The sequence below is a fragment of the Ranitomeya imitator genome, chromosome 5 (genome assembly GCF_032444005.1).
Source record: "Ranitomeya imitator isolate aRanImi1 chromosome 5, aRanImi1.pri, whole genome shotgun sequence".
In the NCBI taxonomy this organism is placed as follows: Eukaryota; Metazoa; Chordata; class Amphibia; order Anura; family Dendrobatidae; genus Ranitomeya; species Ranitomeya imitator.
Genome location: NC_091286.1, coordinates 131,324,667 through 131,347,691, shown reverse-complemented (window position 1 = coordinate 131,347,691; position 23,025 = coordinate 131,324,667). Strand labels below are relative to the sequence as shown.

The 23,025-nt window shown below is 45.6% G+C and overlaps 1 protein-coding gene across 1 annotated transcript in view; it reads left to right on the top strand.

Annotated features, from left to right (window-relative positions):
- The window catches only part of SHPRH (SNF2 histone linker PHD RING helicase), a 144,472-nt gene that overhangs the window by 104,899 nt on the left and 16,548 nt on the right, over positions 1-23,025 (top strand). The window contains exon 26 of the mRNA XM_069769156.1: positions 12,815-12,907. Within this exon, the coding sequence (XP_069625257.1) occupies positions 12,815-12,907 (93 nt within the window). The remainder of the gene's footprint in view (positions 1-12,814; positions 12,908-23,025) is intronic.

The window sequence follows — 23,025 nt, the reverse complement described above, 5'->3', positions numbered from 1 at the left end:
TCTGGGCCTAGATTCAAGTCCCTAAATTCTGCGGCGTGATCATTAGGGTGAAAGGCCTTCATGACAACAGCACTATTGGAGGCAATTTTATGCAATCTTAAATGAGCTTTAGAAAGCATACCTTGTGTCCGTTTGAGCAGATCTGTGGCTTCTTCCACTGTGGGCAGGGATTTAAGACCATCGTCCACATGGAAGTCCTTTTCAACGAACTGTTGGGCATCCTTCCCGAACTCTGCTGCACCATTGGAGGCGGTCCTACGTAGGCCGTATGTAGCGACTGCAGGAGAAGGACTGTTTCCGAACACGTGCACCTTCATGCGGTATTCGACCATTTCCTTGTTGGTGTCGTTGTCTCGGTGCCATTGAAAATGGAGATAATTTCTGTGATCTTGTTGCACGATGAAACAATGGAACATTTGTTCGATGTCGGCGGTAATGGCGACCGGTTCCTTTCTGAATCTCATGAGCACTCCCACCAGGTTATTAGTCAGGTTCGGACCAGTGAGGAGAACGTCATTCAGAGATACGCCGTCATGTTTGGCGCTTGAATCGAACACCACTCTGATATGTTTTGGCTTTCTTGGATGATACACTCCAAAGGAAGGTAGATACCAGCATTCTTCATCAGCTTGCAATGGTGGAGCTGGCTCTGCGTGATCATTGCAAAATATCTTGTCCATAAAAGCTATGAAATGTTCCTTCATTTCAGGCTTGTTCCTTAATGTTCTTTGCAGTGAGATGAATCTAGATAAGGTCTGTTCTCTGTTGTTAGGAAGCCTGGTCCTTGAAGCCTTGAAGGGTAAGGGAGCAACCCAGCGGTCAGATTCAATTTTGAAGAATCCACTGTCCATGATTTTAAGAAACTCCTTGTCTTCTATGGATAAGGCGACTTTGTTGTCATCTTTTGTTGTGTGAAACACTGTTCTCCCTAAGTCATCGCCGTAGGGAGTGGGAATGATGTCAGGCTCCTGGATGCAATCAGAGAACCTTTCTTTCACTTCGTAGTGATGAGGGCATGGCTTAAAGTGAGTTGCGCAACCATTTTGGAGCACATACGTTTTACAGGCGTTGACTTCGGATGCCGTGTGACTCCTATCCAGACAAACATCGCCCACGATTACCCAGCCTAGGTCGAGTCTTTGGGCGTATGGAGCATCATCTGGGCCATTGCATTGTTGGCGCACCTTGTGGACCTTCAGAATGTCCCTCCCAAGTAAGATTAGAATATCAGCATTCGTGTCCAGAGGAGGAATTTCATTAGTCAGGTGCCTTAAGTGGCGATGATGAGGCGCGGCTTCCGGAGTGGGAATCTTCTCCCTGTTGTCAGTTATCTGGTCACATTCAATTAGGGTTGGCAAGGGTATATGCATGTTTCCCTTGATTGAAGAGACTATGTACCCAGAGGCTCTCCTGCCAGAAGTATCAATACGACCAGAGCAGGTGTTGAGGATGTATGGAGTCGTTTGTCCCTTTATGTTGAAGATCTCCAAGAATTTGGGTCTTGCTAGAGATCGGTTACTTTGCTCGTCTATTATGGCGTACATTTTGAAGGCCTTGTCGGGTTGTCCTTCTGGATAGACCTTAACCAGACATACCTTGGCACAGCATTTAGGGACAATCCCTTCTCCACATACCTCAGTACATGAGGAGGAAACAGCAGTTGCAGTTGGGTCAGGGACTTGTGGCTCCCCGCCATGCTTTTGAGCAGGGTTGGATGCTGCAGAAGGTTGTGAGTTGTGTGGAGCTGGCGTGGGATGCATCGCTGTGACGTGTTTATCACTGCTGCATTCAGTGCACTTAATGGCGTCCTTACAGTCCTTAGCGAGGTGGTCTGAGGAGGTGCAACACTTATAACATATTCCAAGCTCCTTGAGGGTATCTTTACGCTCCTGCAAAGTCCTTGCTCTGAATCCACGGCATTCTTTAAGTGGGTGAGGCCTTTTGTGGATAGGGCACATACGGTTACTGTCCATGACCTTAGAAGCAACATTATTTGTTTTAGTGAAGGCAGTTATAGTAAGTGGAACGTCGGTCTTTCTCACGGATACTGTGTTCCTTGAATCTCTACGTTTGGCAATGTTATCATACCTTGTAGATGATGATGATGCTGGTGGAGTAGGCTCAGTGAAGTCGAAGCTGGGATCATTCTTCTTCCGAGCTTGGTCACTGATGAACCTGGAAAAATGTGAAAAGGGGGGAAAGGACACATCATGCTGCCTTTTATACCGTGAGCCGTAGTCTGCCCATTTATCCTGCATACCGTGTGGCAACTTGGACACTATTGGATTAACGCCATGAGCAGTATCTAGGTAGCTCAGTCCTGAGAGGCGTGGGTCTAATTTTGCTAATTCTATTTCCTTTAGCAGGTCACTCAGATCTTGAAGTTTTCTATTGTCCTTGTTAGTTATCTTTGGTAAGGTTTGCAGTCTTTTAAATAAAGCAAATTCTATGGCTTCTGAGCTGCCGTAGGTTTGTCCCAGTCTCTCCCAGGCTGCAATAAGACCTGCATCTGAATAGTCCACATGAACTGTCCTTATTGTCTTTATGCGCTCTGCTGATTCAGGGCCTAACCAGTTAACAAGCAAATCCAGTTGTTCCTTGCCGGTGAGATTAAGGTCTTGGATCACCGCTTGAAAGGTGAATTTCCAGGCTCTATAATTCTAGACACGATCATCAAACTTTGAGAGACTAATGTTTATTAACTCCCGACGAATCATGTATCTGGCAAAGTCAGACATGTCCGATCTCCCGGTCATTGTTGCAGGATGAACTTGTGGTATCCGTAGGGGATGTAAGTTCTCTGGCCTATGACTGCGACAAATCAGGATGAAATGATGCGGCATAAGGGTTAAACTGCGGTTTAGTCTCTATAGGGTCCGCTGGCTGTGGCCTAAATTGTAAGTTAGTGCTGGAAGTTACCTTGTCGGCAGTAGGTGGCAACATCTCTTGGCTTGCGGGCGCATCCGTGTTAGAAACTGGAGGTGGTGCTGGTGCAGATGTTAAATGTCTTAGCACGTAGTCAGAAGTGCGATCAGCTGCGTCTTCCATTTCTTCTGGAATAAGACAGTCCGGATTATCATGTTGTCCCAGTGCTTGTTAAAGGACCTTCAATTTAGCAAGGGCTGTTGCTTCTTCCTTTTCTGCTTGGAGTATTTTTAATTTCCTTTGAGCTTCCATTTTGTTTCTTTGAGCCTCCATCTCATTTCTTTGAGCTTCCATTTGGGCTTCTACTTCGACTTCAGCCTCCTTCTTAGCAAAGGAGCTTTTTACTCTAGCTTCCTCTGCAGCTGCACGGATCTCCAGTAGCTTGTCGGACAATGTTGACTTCCTGGAGTGAGATGATCTGGAAGACCGAGCTGTGATTTTGGTCAATGTCGTGCGATGTGACCTAACCTCTTGGAGGTGAGCGATGCGGAGTTCTGCTTTATCCTGGTCATCTCGCACTAATGAGGTCTTTTCTTGGAGAAGAGTTTCACTTTCAGTAAGTTCTGTTGGGGCATCTTCGATGTCACAGTTACTCAGGAATGTGATGTACTTTGCAGACAGTCTCTGGTAGCGATCATAGGCGGCAGATAAACTCTTCAATGTGGCAGTTAAAACTGCGGCATCACTGTAATAGCGTGGAAGAGCTGCTAAATAGTGATCAACTCTGCCCCATAAATGTTCTAGGTTATCATGGAACTCGTCTCTAGTAGTCTCAAAGTTCTCTCTGGCCTTTTGTGTCGGCTTGGTTACACGTCTGGGTCGTACGTCTTGTTCTGTGGACTCTGCTCCTGCAGCATCTATGGTGTCGGGAACCTGATGTGCTTCACTTGCAGATGGGTCCACGGTGCCCTTTGTGGACATGTTTTAGCTAAGATGGCGGACGGTTAAGACTTGCTAGCAGACAATGCATATGCACACAGACACTGTAGACTAGGTCTCTTGTTACTATTCTGCCACCGATATACGTGGATGAGATGTGTCTGAGGGATGTGATCACAAATCGCTATATAAACAATGGCAGGTAGCGTTACTCGCTAAACTGTGCTCCTAGTACTTATCAGCTGCGCGTGGTGATCCGGAAGGATGATGCAGTGATACATTCAACAGGTTTATTTACAGTACCTTGGTGAGATGAGGTGAGAGTAAGGACTGTAGGTTAGAGCTGTTATAGAATCATCAGACAGAGATAATAGAAGTATTAATATTAAACAAGAGGACAAATGGGAGTTTATAGAAAAATACAAACTAAATTTTATTAACAATATTACCATATAAAAATTCACACCCACACTTCATACCAAAACGTCCAGCCCCGACGCGAGTTTCGCCTTTCTTTTTCAAGGGGGTAGTAAAAAAAAAAAGAAAAAAGAAAGAAAGGCGAAACGCGCGTCGGGGCGTGTATCAACGGTCTATCTGTGGTCAGGTGAGATATAGTCCCTTCCTCCCCCTCCGCTTTTACCCCTATTATGCTGGACGTTTTGGTATGAAGTGTGGGTGTGAGTTCCCGGTTATCTATATAACCATACGTATGGGGCATTTCAGGACTACTTTAGTACCGGGATCTCTATGTAGAGACTTTATCCTACCTGTACCTTTTTTACATATATTGTCTATGTTATGAGATATATATATTACAAATCCACAGCGGACCTATTGCTGGTGTCTTACACTTTGTTGTGTCTTTGTTGCACTACCATCATGTGATGGTGGTGTGAATTTTTATATGGTAATATTGTTAATAAAATTTAGTTTGTATTTTTCTATAAACTCCCATTTGTCCTCTTGTTTAGTATTGATCCTTGTATGGGGGTAATTGTGGCAAGTGTGACTGAGTCCAGTCACTAATATGAAGCTGGTTTTTTTGATACTCAATTAATTTGATACTCAAACACAATTTAAGATTTTTTTTAGCAGTCCTTAGTGGTCATAAAATAATTAAAAAATACACTTTTTCTATATTTCTTTATATCTTCCCCAATATCAGAAAAAAATATTACATAAAAATAAATCCCCATGGATTATGAGAATAAGAGGCAAAAATGTATTGGAATATCCAAATGAGAAATAATTTTATAGCCATTAAAAGCGCAAATATGATAAAACTCGAAAACGTGCCTAGCCAGGAAGGGAGTAAAACAGTCCGGACTTGAACTGGTTAAACAATTGCACTATATGTGAATGGTAATTGTGAGTATATAGAACAGGTACATTACACAACATGTTAATACATTATCCTGGATGCAATGCCAGGACAGCATTAACCCCTTGCGCTGCTGTTTGTCGTTGCAGTGGTTGCTATAGTTACAGTTTTGTCAGATGCCCAGGAGTTCCATATACTGTAGAGCATTTATGATCATTTGCAGGAAGACAATGAGTAGCCGTAACTATAGCAACTAGAGCAGGAGTCTGGACCAATGCAGAATATTCTGCTCGAAGGTCAGTGTTTCTCTGCTGGGGTCACATAAACTTTAGGGGTTCCTTACTACGCGGCTGGAGGTTCCACAGAAGACAGCAACAAGGCCTGGATCACAACCTGTTAAAAGATGATGGTCAAAACAATCCATACCAGATTATAATGCTAGGCACGAATTCTAGCATGGTTTACTCTCCCCAACACTAAGCTTCTTTGAGGTAGAAAATGGTCATCGAGGTTCTTTGAGAAAGGAAACAAGATCAGGGGATCACGCATAGTAATAAGATCAGGAACTTGCTATCTGCTGATGACCTCCTCTACTCTGAGTGGAGATGTCAGGGGATACAAGGATCCAGTAATTCAGTTCATTCGACTCTTTGGTTCCCTCTTAACTAAGCGTCTGCCAGTCTGCTGTATCCCCGCTGAAAAGACAGGAACGTTCTAGAGAGCCGAACACTTACCGTATGTGTATGGTGTGTCGGCTGACTGCTATCACATGTATACGGTCAGCTTACTTGTACTAACATGGATAGGAGTGAGCAGTGACCTAACAAAATGAGCAAGCTATTTAAGGATATGTGCATATGGCATCTTATAGACCCACCAAGTTATCAACTGAGGAAGACGCTACAGAAAAATGCTGGTGGTGCTCCCTCTGAACTGTTTTCTGTGTCATTTCCTTGGCGGCTTTGCTGCCACTGATTGGAGTTGCATATGTTTGTTTTTGTTTCATTTATTATTCCCTTGCGGAATCTGCCTATAAGACATTGTGTGCACCGTAACAAAATTCAATTCTGGCAGGTTACTTTACACATCAGGATGTACCCACACCCTATGATGACAATTAATGTTTCACTCTTTTTATAGTCACATTAGAAGTTTAGCTTGAACTGACAGGTCCCCCTGGAATTGATGGGATCAGTGATGAGGACTATCACAGTTGTTTAATCCTTTAGCTGCCACAATCAACAGTAGAATCTGAAGGGGTTCAGAGCCCCTCTTTCAGCTTTTCAACTCCAGCTTTGCAATCATCAGCTTTATTCTTTGGACCCCCTGAGATACAAGTTACAACATTTCTTCAGCTCGAGGCCTTATTCTTGTATAGTTGCTTTCAACATAACATGGATGCTTCATTTTTGTGCTGCCTTTCCTTTTTGCATACAGTCATACCGATCATGCATGAAAAAAATTGGTGCAAGCAGAGCAACAGGATGAATGTGTCACTCCTACTGTATTCACCTTGAAGACAGTGTCATGCGTATCGAGTGTTTATGGCGACTCGGTCAGTATTCGCAGCACAGGATGCCATGTAAGAGAGTTGCGCAGACTCCTCAGCAACAAATAGGTAGAAAAATGTGATGCATCACAGAGTGAGTTGGAAAATAGTAATATATAGAGGAAGCTAAATCGCAGAAAATACTACTATAAAAACATTACTTTATTGAAAACTACCTTGAAAAGATTGTCAATGCACTTTGTTTTAAAACTCTGCTTTACTTGTCCTTCCTGGTTCAGGGCTTAGTGTCCACTGCTGCTCCCGGTGTCTACTATTGTGTGCAGCGCTGATCGGCTGCAGTGTTGTTGACATGGTTCAGTATAGCTGACAATAAGGATGGCAGAGACACAGCACTGGACCCCAGCAAGATGAATAGATCACAGTTTGTTTTTTAAAAACAAACTTCAGCAAGAGGAGAGAGGTTTTCCGATATTGGAAAAACCCTTTAAGACGTTTGTGCCTGGTGGAATATGGATTAAATGACCATAGGATGGAGGAGAAGCTCACACACTGTAGGCGCTACCAGCAATCTGGAGACTTGTAGTACTTCACGTTTTTTATTCTTATTGTGCAAAAATAATGCATTTTCAACTAATTAAAGCACAGAATGTCAGGGTGATTGATACAAATTACTATATAATTGTCTAAGGGTCACTTCCGTCTGTCTGTCCTTCTGTCTGTCACGGATATTCATTGGTCGCGGCCTCTGTCTGTCATGGAAATCCAAGTCGCTGATTAGTCGCGGCAAAACAGTCATGACCAATCGGCGACGGGCACAGTCCGGAAGAAAATGGCTGCTCCTTCCTCCCCGCAGTCAGTGCCTGGCGCCCGCATACTCCCCTCCGCATTTGCATATTTCCCATAAGGGATGGGGGCAGTGTTCTGGATCACTGCGTTGAGAAACATATGATGGTGTCTCCGCTGTGTTGGATGTTTTGATCTCCCCGAGGTCATTCATCCTTATGTTTATAGTCCTTTTACTAGGCACTGCTCCTAATAGCCAGTTTCCTACTCTACACTGATGAGGGGCAAATACCCCGAAACAGCTGTCTGTGGATGGATACCATGTTTTGGCATAGGTGGTTTTTCTTTTTGGATGCTGCCCTTCCCATGGTTGTTCCTTCCCGGTGAAAGACCTGGCTATTTATTGCTTGCGTTGAGAAACACGTGATTGTGTCTCCGCAGCTTTTCTACATGCATATTGGTTTTTTTTGGCATATCTATCAGAAATTGGACCTAATAAGAGTATGAATAGGTTGAGTAAAAAGTGAAAACCAATGGTGGATTTTCCATGGTTGAGAAAGGAGAGAAGAGCGCTTTCTGAGCGTAGTAAATTACAACTATAAAACCAATAGTAGAACATTTTCTCACCCTGAAAAGTTGTGCTCTAGCTACAGCTCCAATTACACTATAGTGGATTCAAGGGGGTGCAACCTACCTGGCGTACTGTGGAAATATCCACCATGGGGAGTTCCAGCAGAGCTGAATGAAGTGAAACAAACCAGATAAAGGACATCTCCATCAAGAAAAAAAGGCAAATGGATATGATAAGTGCAGATAAAACAGAAGTATTATGTAAAAAATGTGTTTTATTAAAAAAACACTAAGGTTGGTTTCACATTTGCGGTTGTGTCCACAGCGTTTCTGACACATACATCCACATGCGTCTTGATTTCCTATCTTAAACATTGTAAACGCAGGTGCATGTGTTCGCCCGCGTTTACTTACGCATGCGTTTTTTAGCGGTGTGTGGCGGGGCGTGGCTAATGCACCATGTTGCAATTTTTGAGACTGCAAATTTCCGTCAAATATGCGCAGGCATGCGGATGAGTGCGTTAAAAAAACGCATTACTGTCTATGGGAACACATGCGTACGCATGTCTTACTTCGGACTGCGCATGTCCAGGAACTGATTTAGACACGCCCAACTGTCATGCGTTTTGAACAGCTGACATGTGCACGCAATAGCGGCGAGTGGAATAGCGATCCACCTGCAGGTATTAACTAGTTAAATGCCGCTGTCAAACGCTGACAGCGGCATTTAACTACCGCTTCCGGCCATCCGGCCGGAAATGTGCGCATCACCGACCCCTGTCATATGATCGTCCTTGAGACCTCTATGGCTGCTGATGCCGGCTTGCTGTGAGCGCCACCCTGTGGTCGGCGTTCACATCAAGCCTGTAATTCTACTACATAGAGGTGATCTATGGCAGAGCCGATCGAGTTGTGCCAGCTTCTAGCCTGTCATGGAGGCTATTGAAGCATGGCAAAAGTAAAAAAAAATGTTTAAAAAAATATGAAATAAATAAAAAAAAATAAAAGTTTAAATCACCCCCCTTTCGCCCCATGCAAAATAAAACAATAAAAATAAAGTGAAATATACACATATTTGGTATCGCAGTACCCGGCATATAAGATGACTTTTTAACCCCTGAAAATCATCTCAAAAGTCGGGGGTGACCGCGACGTCATCGCAGGTCCTACGCTCAATGCATTCTTAGGAACGAAGGCTGCCGCTTGCACCGCTGAGAGCCAGGGGCCGTCCGAGGGTGAGTATATCCATATTTTTTATTCTTTATTTTTTTACATGAATATGGATCCCAGGGCCTGAAGGAGAGTCTCCTCTACTCCAGACCCTGGGAACCATACGCACCGCACACGCTGTATAAGATGACTGGGCGTACAAGATGACCCCCATCTTATACGGCGGGTATATCCCAAATTCCATATTTTATATGGAAAAGTTGGGGGTCGTCTTATACGCCCAGTCGTCTTATACAGCAGAAAATACGGAATCTGCACCAAAATGGTATCACTAAAAACGTCAGCTCGGCGCACAAAAAATAAGCCCTCACCGACCCCAGATCACGAAAATTGGAGACGCTACGGGTATCGGAAAATGGCGCAATTTTTTTTCTTTTAGCAAAGTTTGGAATTTTGTTTACCACTTAATTAAAAAATAACCTAGACATGTTTGGTGTCTATGAACTCGTAAAGACCTGGAGAATCATAATGGCCAGTTTTAGCATTTAGTGAACCTAGCAAAAAAAGCCAAACAAAAAACACGCATTGGATTGCACTTTTTTTGCAATTTCACCGTACTTGGATTTTTTTTCCCATTTTCTCTTATACTACATGGTAAAACCTATGATGTCGTTCAAAAGTGCAACTCGTCCCACAAAAAACAAGCCCTCGCATGGCCATATTGACGGAAAAATAAAGTTATGGCTCTGGGAAGGAGTGGAGCGAAAAACGGAAAATCCCAAGGTTATGAAGGGGTTAAACGAGGGGTACCAACAATTTTTACCACGTGTGTAGATGCGTGCATATATATTTTTATGTGTCATACGTGTGTACATACACACGCATGTGTATCTATGTATACAGTTTTATATATATATATATATATAATCGTCGAAGGGGCACTTCCGTCTGTTTGTCTGTCACGGAAATCCCACGTCGCTGCGAATTCGCCCCTTCCTACTCTCTGTCAGTGCCCCCCTCCAGTCAGCGCTCACACAGGGTTAATGGCTGTGTTACACCGCGTTATGCCGCGGTGTAACGCAGTCTCGTTAACGTTGCTATTAACCCTGTGTGACCAACTTTTTACTATTGATGCTGCCTATGCAGCATCAATAGTAAAAAGATCTAATGTTAAAAATAATAAAAAATCTTTATATACTCACCTTCTGGCGCCTTTCCCGCACCTCGCGACGGTCCGGGCCATGCATTGCGGTCTCGCGAGATGATAACGTAGCGGTCTTGCTACGTGGCCTGTGTTATATACTACGTGGCCTGTGTTATATACTACGTGGCCTGTGCTATATGCTACGTGGCTGTGCTATATGCTATGTGGGCTGTGTTATATGCTACTTGGCTGTGGTATATTTCTCTTCTGTATCTGTGCATCATAAATCGTGGTATATGTTAAAGAGGGGGGTCCACTGAGACTCTTTCGCCCGGGGCCCTCAAAAACCTGTAGCCGGCCCTGGCTTCACTGATTGGTCACGCCCGGCCATGAACAATCAGCGACAGGCGCAGTCCGGCCGCGAATTGGCACGGAATTTGAACCACGCTTCGCGAATTGGTCGCACCTGGCCGGCCGAATCCTGTGTATAAATTGCATTATTCTGCAAACTTCATAAATAAACTGCATACATATTCTAGAATACCCGATGCGTTAGAATCGGGCCACCATCTAGTGTGTGTGTATATGTATATATATATATATATATATATATATATATATATGTATATATATATATATATATATATATATATATATATATATATATATATATATATATATATACAGGTCCTTCTCAAAAAATTAGCATATAGTGTTAAATTTCATTATTTACCATAATGTAATGATTACAATTAAACTTTCATATATTATAGATTCATTATCCACCAACTGAAATTTGTCAGGTCTTTTATTGTTTTAATACTGATGATTTTGGCATACAACTCCTGATAACCCAAAAAACCTGTCTCAATAAATTAGCATATCAAGAAAAGGTTCTCTAAACGACCTATTACCCTAATCTTCTGAATCAACTAATTAACTCTAAACACATGCAAAAGATACCTGAGGCTTTTATAAACTCCCTGCCTGGTTCATTACTCAAAATCCCCATCATGGGTAAGACTAGCGACCTGACAGATGTCAAGAAGGCCATCATTGACACCCTCAAGCAAGAGGGTAAGACCCAGAAAGAAATTTCTCAACAAATAGGCTGTTCCCAGAGTGCTGTATCAAGGCACCTCAATGGTAAGTCTGTTGGAAGGAAACAATGTGGCAGAAAACGCTGTACAACGAGAAGAGGAGACCGGACCCTGAGGAAGATTGTGGAGAAGGACCGATTCCAGACCTTGGGGAACCTGAGGAAGCAGTGGACTGAGTCTGGTGTGGAAACATCCAGAGCCACCGTGCACAGGCGTGTGCAGGAAATGGGCTACAGGTGCCGCATTCCCCAGGTAAAGCCACTTTTGAACCATAAACAGCGGCAGAGGCGCCTGACCTGGGCTACAGAGAAGCAGCACTGGACTGTTGCTAAGTGGTCCCAAGTACTTTTTTCTGATGAAAGCAAATTTTGCATGTCATTCGGAAATCAAGGTGCCAGAGTCTGGAGGAAGACTGGGGAGAAGGAAATGCCAAAATGCCTGAAGTCCAGTGTCAAGTACCCACAGTCAGTGATGGTGTGGGGTGCCATGTCAGCTGCTGGTGTTGGTCCACTGTGTTTCATCAAGGGCAGGGTCAATGCAGCTAGCTATCAGGAGATTTTGGAGCACTTCATGCTTCCATCGGCTGAAATGCTTTATGGAGATGAAGATTTCATTTTTCAGCACGACCTGGCACCTGCTCACAGTGCCAAAACCACTGGTAAATGGTTTACTGACCATGGTATTACTGTGCTCAATTGGCCTGCCAACTCTCCTGACCTGAACCCCATAGAGAATCTGTGGGATATTGTGAAGAGAAAGTTGAGAGACGCAAGACCCAACACTCTGGATGAGCTTAAGGCCGCTATTGAAGCATCCTGGGCCTCCATAACATCTCAGCAGTGTCACAGGCTGATTGCCTCCATGCCACGCCGCATTGAAGCAGTCATTTCTGCCAAAGGATTCCCGACCAAGTATTGAGTGCATAACTGAACATTATTATTTGATGGTTTTTTTGTTTGTTATTAAAAAACACTTTTATTTGATTGGATGTGTGAAATATGCTAATTTATTGAGACAGGTTTTTTGGGTTATCAGGAGTTGTATGCCAAAATCATCAGTATTAAAACAATAAAAGACCTGACAAATTTCAGTTGGTGGATAATGAATCTATAATATATGAAAGTTTAATTGTAATCATTACATTATGGTAAATAATGAAATTTAACACTATATGCTAATTTTTTGAGAAGGACCTGTATATACACACAGGATTATTATTACACAAGTGGCAACCTATGAATACACCAAAATATCTTCTACAGGAACAGTCGTCTCAAACAGGATGGTCAGTATACAGCACATAGGATATGATGGAACTAAAATTGTCTCTAATCTTTGGTTTCAGAGAGGTTTTATTTTATATGGAAAGGAATGGAAACTTGTTATAACTCTGATTTGCATTTACTTTAAAGGGGAGTCATTCCACAAAAGTTGAGGCAGTTGTCAGAACACTTATGAAAATCCAATCTCTGGATCCAGGTGCGAAATCGCTGGTCTTCTCTACAGTAAGTGTTTGTATGAATTCAAAGAACGGGTCACTGACAGATCACATGGTCTCTTTGCTTCCAATCATACGCTCTTATGTTAGTCATGTTACCTGTGTTGTCTACATACAACCAGTATATTGCTTTCTGCACCTAATGTGGCACTTTTGGAGGGCTCCCGGGTTTGTCTTAACCATAGTATTAATCCATTAGCCTTTCAGGTAAATGTCATTATGTGTATAGGTGTGCCATTGTCACAGTTTCTTTTTAATATGCTATTTTGGGGCAAAATAAATATTAAAGGGATCCTGTGAACTAATGAATTTTGCCCAAATGACGGGCAGCTGGATTCAGAGGTCAGCTGCATTATTGCAGTCAGGTAATTTTTTCACTAAAATGTTCTGGCATTTCAGACAAAATATAGAAAATCAGGGCCGGAGACAATAGGGTGAGACAACACCAGTCCTGCACCGCCCCTGGATGGCTTCTCCCAGTGCCACCCCAAATGTAGGAGCTGCAGAACACTGGGGGGGGGGGGCGAGACTGTCAGATTGGAAACTGCTGATACTATCTCCTAATATTTCACCCACTTATAGGGAAATTGGGGACTTGTTGACCCCGCTATGTAAAAGAAAGCATCCAATGGCAGCTAAGAAAGGACAGCTTAAAATTGTGCCTAATTGTATATTCATCCGCTGAGGAAAAGAAACCCGTATTTCCCTATCGCCTCATTGGGGGACACAGGAACCATGGGTGTGTGCTGCTGCCACTAGGAGGCTGACACTATACACAAAAAAAGTTAGCTCCTCCTCTGTAGTGTACACCCCACCGACTGGCATTATGAACTTCAGTTTAGCTTAGTGTCAGTAGGAGGTAGACACGGGTCTTTCATTAGACCCATATCTACCTCAATGTGCGTAGTTTTTTTTCAGGTTTTTCCGGAGGGATACATTGTGAACAGTCACAACTGTAATCCCACAATACGGACTATGAGTACGGCGTGTACTGCCACCCCGTATCCTCATAGATCCGACAGCAGGACCAAGACCCCTAGCACAGAGGCGTGCTCAGAAGACCGGTCCTAGCTCCTTCCACCACCCACTCGCCCACCAGAGCCTGTCGGTTGCGGAGACGAGGACGTCCATTACCAGCTCCCTTGGACGTCTGATACCTTCCCCGGTTTGAGGTTAGAAACGGACGGCGTTGGATGTTTAGGTGAGTATCCCACTTTCCCCTTCCCTCAGGTACCTCTGGGTCCCTCCTCAAGTCGGGGTGGTCATGGGGGGGGGTCCCTGGGGATTCCTTTATTGTCGTTTTCAGCGGGCGGGGAAATATGGGGCGTGAGTCATCGCTCCGTTCGCGCGGCGGCCCTTGTGGGCGCCCACGCTGCTTCCTCTCTGGCGGCCGCACTGTTACAGGCAGCCGCACTGCCTTTCCTGCGGCCGCACCTTACTCTGAGCGGCGCAGCAGCCCTACAGATAGCCGCGCTGCTTTTACTGCGGCCGCACCTTTCTCTGATCTGGTGCGGTGGCCTTGCAGGCTGCCACGCAGTTTTCCCCAGCGGCCGCACCTTTTCCAGTACTGCGGCCATCTCCGGCAGTCGCCGGCTTCTAATTTAGGCCCCGACTTCTCCCGGGCCTACTTTAGGCTGCGACTCCGCCCACTTCATTTTTCCCTCGGGCGGGCTTTTTCCAGGACCATCGTTCCTGGATAGCATCTTCAAAGCCGTTCAGCCTTCCATCCGGAAAACGCTTTGCCCGCCGAGAGTAGCTCTGCTCTGCAGACTGACACTCTCCTCTGCCCTCCTGTCCCCTAACCTTCTGGCATTTTCCTCAGGGACCCGTTCGTCACGTCTACCTCTAAGGGAGGTCGCTCTCGTCCTCCCACTTCTTCTGCTAATTCCTCTGCCTTAGTCAAACACTTTGCGTGTTCGTCTTGTAACTGCAAGCTTCCCTCAGGTCAGTCCTCTCCTCTGTCAGGCCTGCAGCAACCCCATTATGTCCACCACCCAGGACCCCCCTGCCGCTCCGCTTGAGTGAAGCCTCCGCTCCAGGCTGGGCTCAATCGGTAGCGGATCTAACACGGGTGTTACAGACCCTTGTGGCCGTGCTTGATAGGTTGCCCCTGCAGACTCCCGCAGTAGCTAGCGGGTCGCAGGAACCTCCGTCTGAGCCTCCCATTATAGGCCGCAAAAGATCCAGACAGCTACGCCGGTCTGAGTCCTCTTCCCGTTCCATATCGCCCCGCTCTGCGATCAGCTTCTCCCCGGTCCTCCTCCCCTGAGTCAGGCGAGGTGTTCTCTGATGCGCCTTCAGAGGATAAATCTGGAGCTGGATTCGAACCCAATCGCTAGCATGAGGGATATGGTTCAGAGTCTCATTGGAGCAATCAATCAGACTTGTGGCATCAAAGATTCCTCTACGGAACCCGCAGATCAGGCGGTTTAGTTTAGACGGTCTAAAACACCTTCCAAGGTTTTCGCTCCTCATCCTGAGTTCGATCAGCTTCTGACCAGAGAAAGAGAATCCGTCCAGACGCTTTCAAAGAGGAAAGCACCTTGGCGTCTTATATACTTTTTCTCCGGATATCATCGCCAACTGGACTTCTTCTCCCTCTGTGGATCCGCCAGTTCCTAGACTTTCCACCAACACAGTCCTCCCTCTGTCTGGCGGAGCGTCTCTGAAAGATTCCAACGATAGAATCATAGAATCCTTTGCGAAGTCGGCCTTCGAAGCGGCCGCCTCTACCCTATGCCCGACTTTTGCTTCCACCTGGGTTTCAAAGTCTATATCCGAATGGGCCAAACAACTCCATCGGGGCATTCTGGCCGGAGCTCCAACAGAACAGCTGGCGGAACTTGCCACCCAGATTTCTCACGCTGGGGAATATTTGGTCTCTGCTTCCCTGGACGCCTCGTCTTGTGCCGCTCCGGCATCCAGTAATGTTTTTGCCATCCATTGTACCGTTTGTCTCAAGGCCTGGCAGGTGGATTTGTCATTTAAAAAGTCCCTTACCAGTCTGCCTTTTCAGGGATCTCATCTCTTCAGTCCCAAGCTGAACCAAATTATTAAGGACGCCACCGGGGGCACAAGCTCCCTTCTTCCCCAGTCCAAACCTCGCCGGCCTCCTCCTAGGCAGCAGTTTTGGTCCTTTCGGCCTTTTAGTCACTTCGTGGCGTCAAACTCCTTTTCCTAGTAGCAGCAGAGTCCACAGGCACGTCAAGAGAAGAAGACGGTATCCTTTAGACCCACTCCTTCCTGGCATTCCCGCTACTTCCAAGGTAGATCCTCCAGGTCTAGGACTGGAAGATCCACCTCGACATGACTCATGGCAAGACCCCAGCGCACCTCCCAAGCTGGGCGGCCGTCTCCTCTTCTTCAGGGACGTCTGGATCACCTCAGTGGAGGACGCATGGGTCAGGGAAGTTGCATCCTCAGGATACAAAATAGAGTTCATTTCTCGGCCTCGGGATCGTTTTTTCGAATCCCGCCCTCCAAGAGACCCCGCTCTAGTCCCAGGTTTCTTTGCAGCCATCGCTTCCCTCCTCAAATCCGGGGTGATCGTTCCCGTTCCAGAAAAAGAACGGTTCACAGGTTTCTATTCGAACCTGTTTGTGGTACCAAAGAAAGACGGCAGGGTTCGTCCCATTCTGGATCTCAAGTTGCTGAACAAGAGGGTTTGTCTGAGACACTTCAGGATGCAATCCCTTCGTTCAGTAATTGCTTCCATGGAGGCTCAGGAATTTCTGTGCTCCATTGACATCCAGGACGCCTATCTCCATGTCCCGATATTCTCGGGACATCACCGATTCCTGCGTTTTGCAGTACTTCAGGAACATTTTCAGTTCGTCGCCCTGCTGTTTGGTCTTGCAACCGCTCCCAGGGTTTTCACGAAGATCATGGCAGCGCTGATAGCCATCTTGAGGGTCAGGGGCCTGGTACTTTTTCCATACCTCGACAACATCCTCATCAAGGCTCTGTCCTTTTCTCAGGCTCACCAAAGTCTGTCCATCATCTTCAACACCCTAGCCCGTTTCAGGTGGCTTGTCAACAGGAAGAAATTCTGTCTTGTTCCTTCTCAGCACCTCGTTTTTCTGGGGATGCTCTTCGACACACTTCAGACCAGAGTCTTCCTTCCCGAAGACAAGAGATCCATCCTTCGCCGGGAGGTTCGCCTGCTCCCGGGTCCTCGGCTTTCCTCCTTCCGATCGGCCATGAAGGTTCTCGGGAGGATGGTTGCAACATTGGAGGCAATTCCCTTCACCCAATTTCACTCAAGACCTCTTCATCAGACTATTCTATCAGAGTGGGACCGGTCTGTCTTCTCCCTGGATCGTCCGATTCGGCTTTCTCCCCGGGTCAAACGGTCCCTCAACTTGTGGCTGATGTCGCCTCTCATCTTCCAGGGCAGGTCCTTCCTTCCAGTTCACTGGCAGGTGGTGACGACGGACGCCAGCCTGCTCGGCTGGGGTGTGGTGCTTTGTCACCTGACTGTTCAGGTTCGTTGGTCGGTGCAGGAGTCATCTCTGCCGATCAATGTCCTCGAGATTCAGTCCATCTTTCTGTCTCTTCTTCACTGGGAAAGGTGTTGTGAGTTCTGTTTTTGGGCTCCCTCTGGTGGTTACTGATGGTACTGGGTGATTTGTGTTCTGCTGTCTCTGGTGTCCACCTGTTCTATTAGGATTTGGGAGTTTCCTATTTAACCTGGCTTTCTTGTCATTTCCCCGCCGGCTATCAAGGTTATCAGAGTGTTTTGTTACCTCAGCTTCTGGCTTCAGTAATCTTCAGGACAAGCTAAGTTTTGATTTTCTTGTTCCACGTTTTGCTTTATTTTTGTCTTGTCCAGCTTGCATATAATTGTCTCTTTGCTGCTGGTTGCTTTAGTGGGCTGTAATTGCTCCTCATGTTCCATGAGTTGGAACATGAGTTCAAGTAATTACAGGATGGTTTTTTGAAGGGTTTTTTGCTGACCGGGCAGTTTACTTTTGTATCCTCTGCTATCTAGTTTTAGCGGGCCTCATTTTGCTGAATCTGTTTTCATACTGTGTATGTGCCTTCCTCTCATTTCACCGTCATTATATGTGGGGGGCTGCTATTTCTGTGGGGTATTTCTCTGGAGGCAAGAGAGGTCTGTGTTTCTTCTAATAGGGGAAGTTAGATCTTCGGCTGGTGCGAGACGTCTAGGATCAACGTAGGCACGTTCCCCGGCTATTGTTATTTGTGTGTTCAGGTTTAGGGTCGCGGTCAGCTCAGGTTCCATCACCCTAGAGCTCGTTGGTGCTTGTCCTTTTGTGATTCCCTGCCATTGGAATCATGACAGTATAGCCGGCCCAAAATGTTTGGGCTGAAGTAGGAGGAAAAGTAGTCTGAGGAAGTTTTTTTTTTTTTTTTTTTTCTCTCCTCTGATGTTGCTGCCTAGCCTTAATTGCAGCCAGGCTGATTTTTTTTTTTTTTTCCTCCTCTTAATCCTTGAATGGCTCTGACCTTAGCTGTTTATCATGGACGTCCAGAGTTTAGCTTCCAGCTTGAATAATCTTGCTGCTAAGGTTCAAAATATACAAGATTTTGTTGTACATGCTCCTATGTCTGAACCTAGAATTCCTATTCCAGAGTTCTTTGCTGGAGATAGATCTAGTTTTCTGAATTTTAGGAACAATTGCAAGCTGTTCCTTTCTTTGAAATCTCGCTCTTCTGGAGACCCTGCTCAGCAGGTTAAGATTATTATATCTTTCCTGCGGGGTGACCCTCAAAATTGGGCATTTGCATTGGCACCAGGGGATCCTGCGTTGCTTAATGTGGATGCGTTTTTTTTGGCATTGGGTTTGCTCTATGAGGAACCTAACAAGGAGATTCAGGCTGAAAAAGCTTTATTAGCTCTCTCTCAGGGGCAAGATGAAGCAGAAATATATTGTCAAAAATTTCGGAAATGGTCAGTGCTTACTCAGTGGAATGAGTGCGCCCTGGCTGCAAAGTTCAGAGATGGCCTTTCTGAGGCCATTAAAGATGTTATGGTGGGGTTCCCTGCGCCTACGGGTCTGAATGAGTCTATGACTATGGCTATTCAGATTGATCGGCGTTTACGGGAGCGCAAACCTGTGCACCATTTGGCGGTGTCTTCTGAACAGGCACTTGAGACAATGCAATGTGATAGAGTTCAGTCTAGAAGTGAACGGCAAAACTATAGGCGGAAAAATGGGTTGTGCTTTTATTGTGGTGATTCAGCTCATGTTATATCAGCATGCTCTAAACGCACAAAAAAGGTTGATAAGTCTGTTGCCATTAGTACGTTACAGTCTAAGTTCATTCTGTCTGTGACTCTGATTTGCTCATTATCATCCATTTCCGTCGATGCCTATGTAGATTCAGGCGCTGCCCTGAGTCTTATGGATTGGTCATTTGCCAAGCGATGTGGGTTTAGTCTTGAGCCTCTGGAAGTCCCTATTCCTTTGAAGGGAATTGACTCTACACCTTTAGCTATGAATAAACCTCAGTACTGGACACAAGTAACCATGCGTATGACTCCCGTTCATCAGGAGGTGATTCGCTTCCTGGTATTGTATAATTTACATGATGTTCTAGTACTTGGTCTGCCATGGTTACAAACTCATAATCCAGTCCTTGACTGGAAAACAATGTCTGTGTTAAGCTGGGGATGTCAGGGGGTTCATGATGATGCACCTCCGATTTCTATCGCTTCATCTACTCCTTCTGAGGTTCCTGTATTTTTGTCTGATTATCGGGATGTTTTTGAGGAGCCTAAGCTCAGTTCGCTTCCTCCTCACAGGGATTGCGATTGTGCTATAGATTTAATTCCTGGTAGTAAATTTCCTAAAGGTCGTTTGTTCAATCTGTCAGTGCCAGAGCATACTGCTATGCGGGATTATGTTAAGGAGTCCTTGGAAAAGGGACATATCCGTCCATCTTCGTCCCCTTTGGGAGCAGGTTTTTTTTTTCGTGGCCAAAAAAGATGGGTCCTTGAGGCCTTGTATAGATTATCGTCTTTTGAATAAGATTACCGTAAAATATCAGTATCCTTTGCCTTTGTTGACTGATTTGTTTGCTCGCATTAAGGGGGCTAAATGGTTCACTAAGATTGATCTTCGGGGTGCGTATAATCTTATACGAATAAAGCAAGGTGATAAGTGGAAAACCGCATTTAATACGCCTGAGGGCCATTTTGAGTATTTGGTAATGCCTTTCGGACTTTCTAATGCTCCTTCAGTCTTCCAGTCCTTTATGCACGATATTTTCCGTGAATATCTGGATACATTTATGATTGTGTATTTGGATGATATTTTGGTTTTTTCTGATGACTGGGAGTCTCATGTTCAGCAGGTCAGGAAGGTGTTTCAGGTCCTGCGGGCTAATTCCTTGTTTGTAAAGGGCTCAAAGTGTCTCTTTGGAGTCCAGAAGATTTCTTTCTTGGGGTATATTTTTTCCCCTTCTACTATTGAGATGGATCCCGTCAAGGTTCGGGCTATTTGTGACTGGACGCAGCCTGCATCTCTTAAGAGTCTGCAGAAGTTCTTCGGCTTTGCTAATTTCTATCGTCGTTTTATAACTAATTTTTCTAGTGTTGTTAAGCCTTTGACGGATTTGACTAAGAAGGGTGCTGATGTTGCTGATTGGTCTCCTGCGGCTGTGGAGGCCTTTCGGGAACTTAAACGCCGGTTTTCTTCTGCTCCTGTGTTGCGTCAGCCTGATGTTTCGCTTCCTTTCCAAGTTGAGGTTGATGCTTCCGAGATTGGAGCGGGGGCGGTTTTGTCACAGAGAAGCTCCGATTGCTCGGTGATGAAGCCATGTGCGTTCTTTTCTAGAAAATTTTCGCCCGCTGAGCGGAATTATGATGTGGGTAATCGGGAACTTTTGGCCATGAAGTGGGCATTTGAGGAGTGGCGTCATTGGCTGGAGGGTGCTAGACATCGTGTGGTGGTCTTGACTGATCACAAAAATCTGATTTACCTTGAGTCTGCCAGGCGTCTGAATCCTAGACAGGCTCGTTGGTCACTGTTTTTCTCTCGTTTCAATTTTGTGGTTTCATACCTGCCAGGTTCAAAGAATGTGAAGGCGGATGCTCTTTCTAGGAGTTTTGTGCCTGACTCCCCTGGAAATTCTGAGCCCACTGGTATCCTTAGGGATGGGGTGATTTTGTCGGCCGTCTTCCCAGACTTGCGACGTGCTTTGCAGGAGTTTCAGGTGGGTAAACCTGATCGTTGTCCGCCTGAGAGACTGTTTGTTCCGGATAGTTGGACCAGTAGAGTCATCTCCGAGGTCCATTCTTCTGCGTTGGCAGGTCATCCTGGAATATTTGGTACTAGAGACTTGGTGGCCAGGTCTTTTTGGTGGCCTTCCTTGTCGAGGGATGTGCATTCTTTTGTGCAGTCTTGTGAGGTTTGTGCTCGGGCTAAGCCTTGCTGTTCTCGAGCCAGTGGATTGTTGTCACCTTTGCCTATCCCGAAGAGGCCTTGGACGCACATTTCCATGGACTTTATTTCGGATCTCCCTGTCTCTCAAAAAATGTCTGTCATCTGGGTTGTGTGTGACCGCTTTTCTAAAATGGTTCATCTTGTACCCTTGCCTAAGTTGCCTTCCTCCTCTGAGTTGGTCCCTCTGTTTTTCCAGAACGTGGTTCGTTTGCATGGGATTCCGGAGAACATCGTTTCTGACAGGGGATCCCAGTTTGTGTCTAGATTTTGGCGGACGTTCTGTGCTAAGATGGGCATTGATTTGTCCTTTTCGTCTGCATTCCATCCTCAGACGAATGGCCAGACGGAGCGAACTAATCAGACCTTGGAAACTTATTTGAGGTGTTTTGTTTCTGCTGATCAGGATGACTGGGTTACCTTTTTGCCGCTGGCCGAGTTTGCCCTTAATAATCGGGCTAGTTCTGCTACCTTGGTTTCTCCTTTCTTTTGTAATTCGGGGTTTCATCCTCGTTTTTCCTCTGGTCAGGTGGAGCCTTCTGATTATCCTGGAGTGGACATGGTGGTGGATGGGTTGCATCGGATTTGGAGTCATGTGGTGGACAATTTGAAGTTGTCCCAGGAGAAGGCTCAGCAGTTTGCTAATCGCCGTCGCCGCGTGGGTCCTCGACTTCGTGTTGGGGACTTGGTGTGGTTGTCTTCTCGTTTTGTTCCTATGAAGGTCTCTTCTCCTAAGTTCAAGCCTCGGTTCATCGGTCCTTATAGGATCTTGGAAATTCTTAACCCTGTGTCGTTTCGTTTGGATCTCCCGGCATCGTTTGCTATTCATAATGTGTTCCATCGGTCGTTGTTGCGGAGGTATGAGGTACCTGTTGTTCCTTCGCTTGAGCCTCCTGCTCCGGTGCTGGTGGAGGGAGAATTGGAGTATGTTGTGGAGAAGATCTTGGATTCTCGTGTTTCCAGACGGAAACTCCAATATTTGGTCAAGTGGAAGGGTTATGGTCAGGATGATAATTCTTGGGTGGTTGCCTCTGATGTTCATGCTGATGATTTGGTCCGCGCTTTTCATAGGGCTCATCCTGGTCGCCCTGGTGGTTCTCGTGAGGGTTCGGTGACCCCTCCTCAAGGGGGGGGTACTGTTGTGAGTTCTGTTTTTGGGCTCCCTCTGGTGGTTACTGATGGTACTGGGTGATTTGTGTTCTGCTGTCTCTGGTGTCCACCTGTTTTATTAGGATTTGGGAGTTTCCTATTTAACCTGGCTTTCTTGTCATTTCCCCGCCGGCTATCAAGGTTATCAGAGTGTTTTGTTACCTCAGCTTCTGGCTTCAGTAATCTTCAGGACAAGCTAAGTTTTGATTTTCTTGTTCCACGTTTTGCTTTATTTTTGTCTTGTCCAGCTTGCATATAATTGTCTCTTTGCTGCTGGTTGCTTTAGTGGGCTGTAATTGCTCCTCATGTTCCATGAGTTGGAACATGAGTTCAAGTAATTACAGGATGGTTTTTTGAAGGGTTTTTTGCTGACCGGGCAGTTTACTTTTGTATCCTCTGCTATCTAGTTTTAGCGGGCCTCATTTTGCTGAATCTGTTTTCATACTGTGTATGTGCCTTCCTCTCATTTCACCGTCATTATATGTGGGGGGCTGCTATTTCTGTGGGGTATTTCTCTGGAGGCAAGAGAGGTCTGTGTTTCTTCTAATAGGGGAAGTTAGATCTTCGG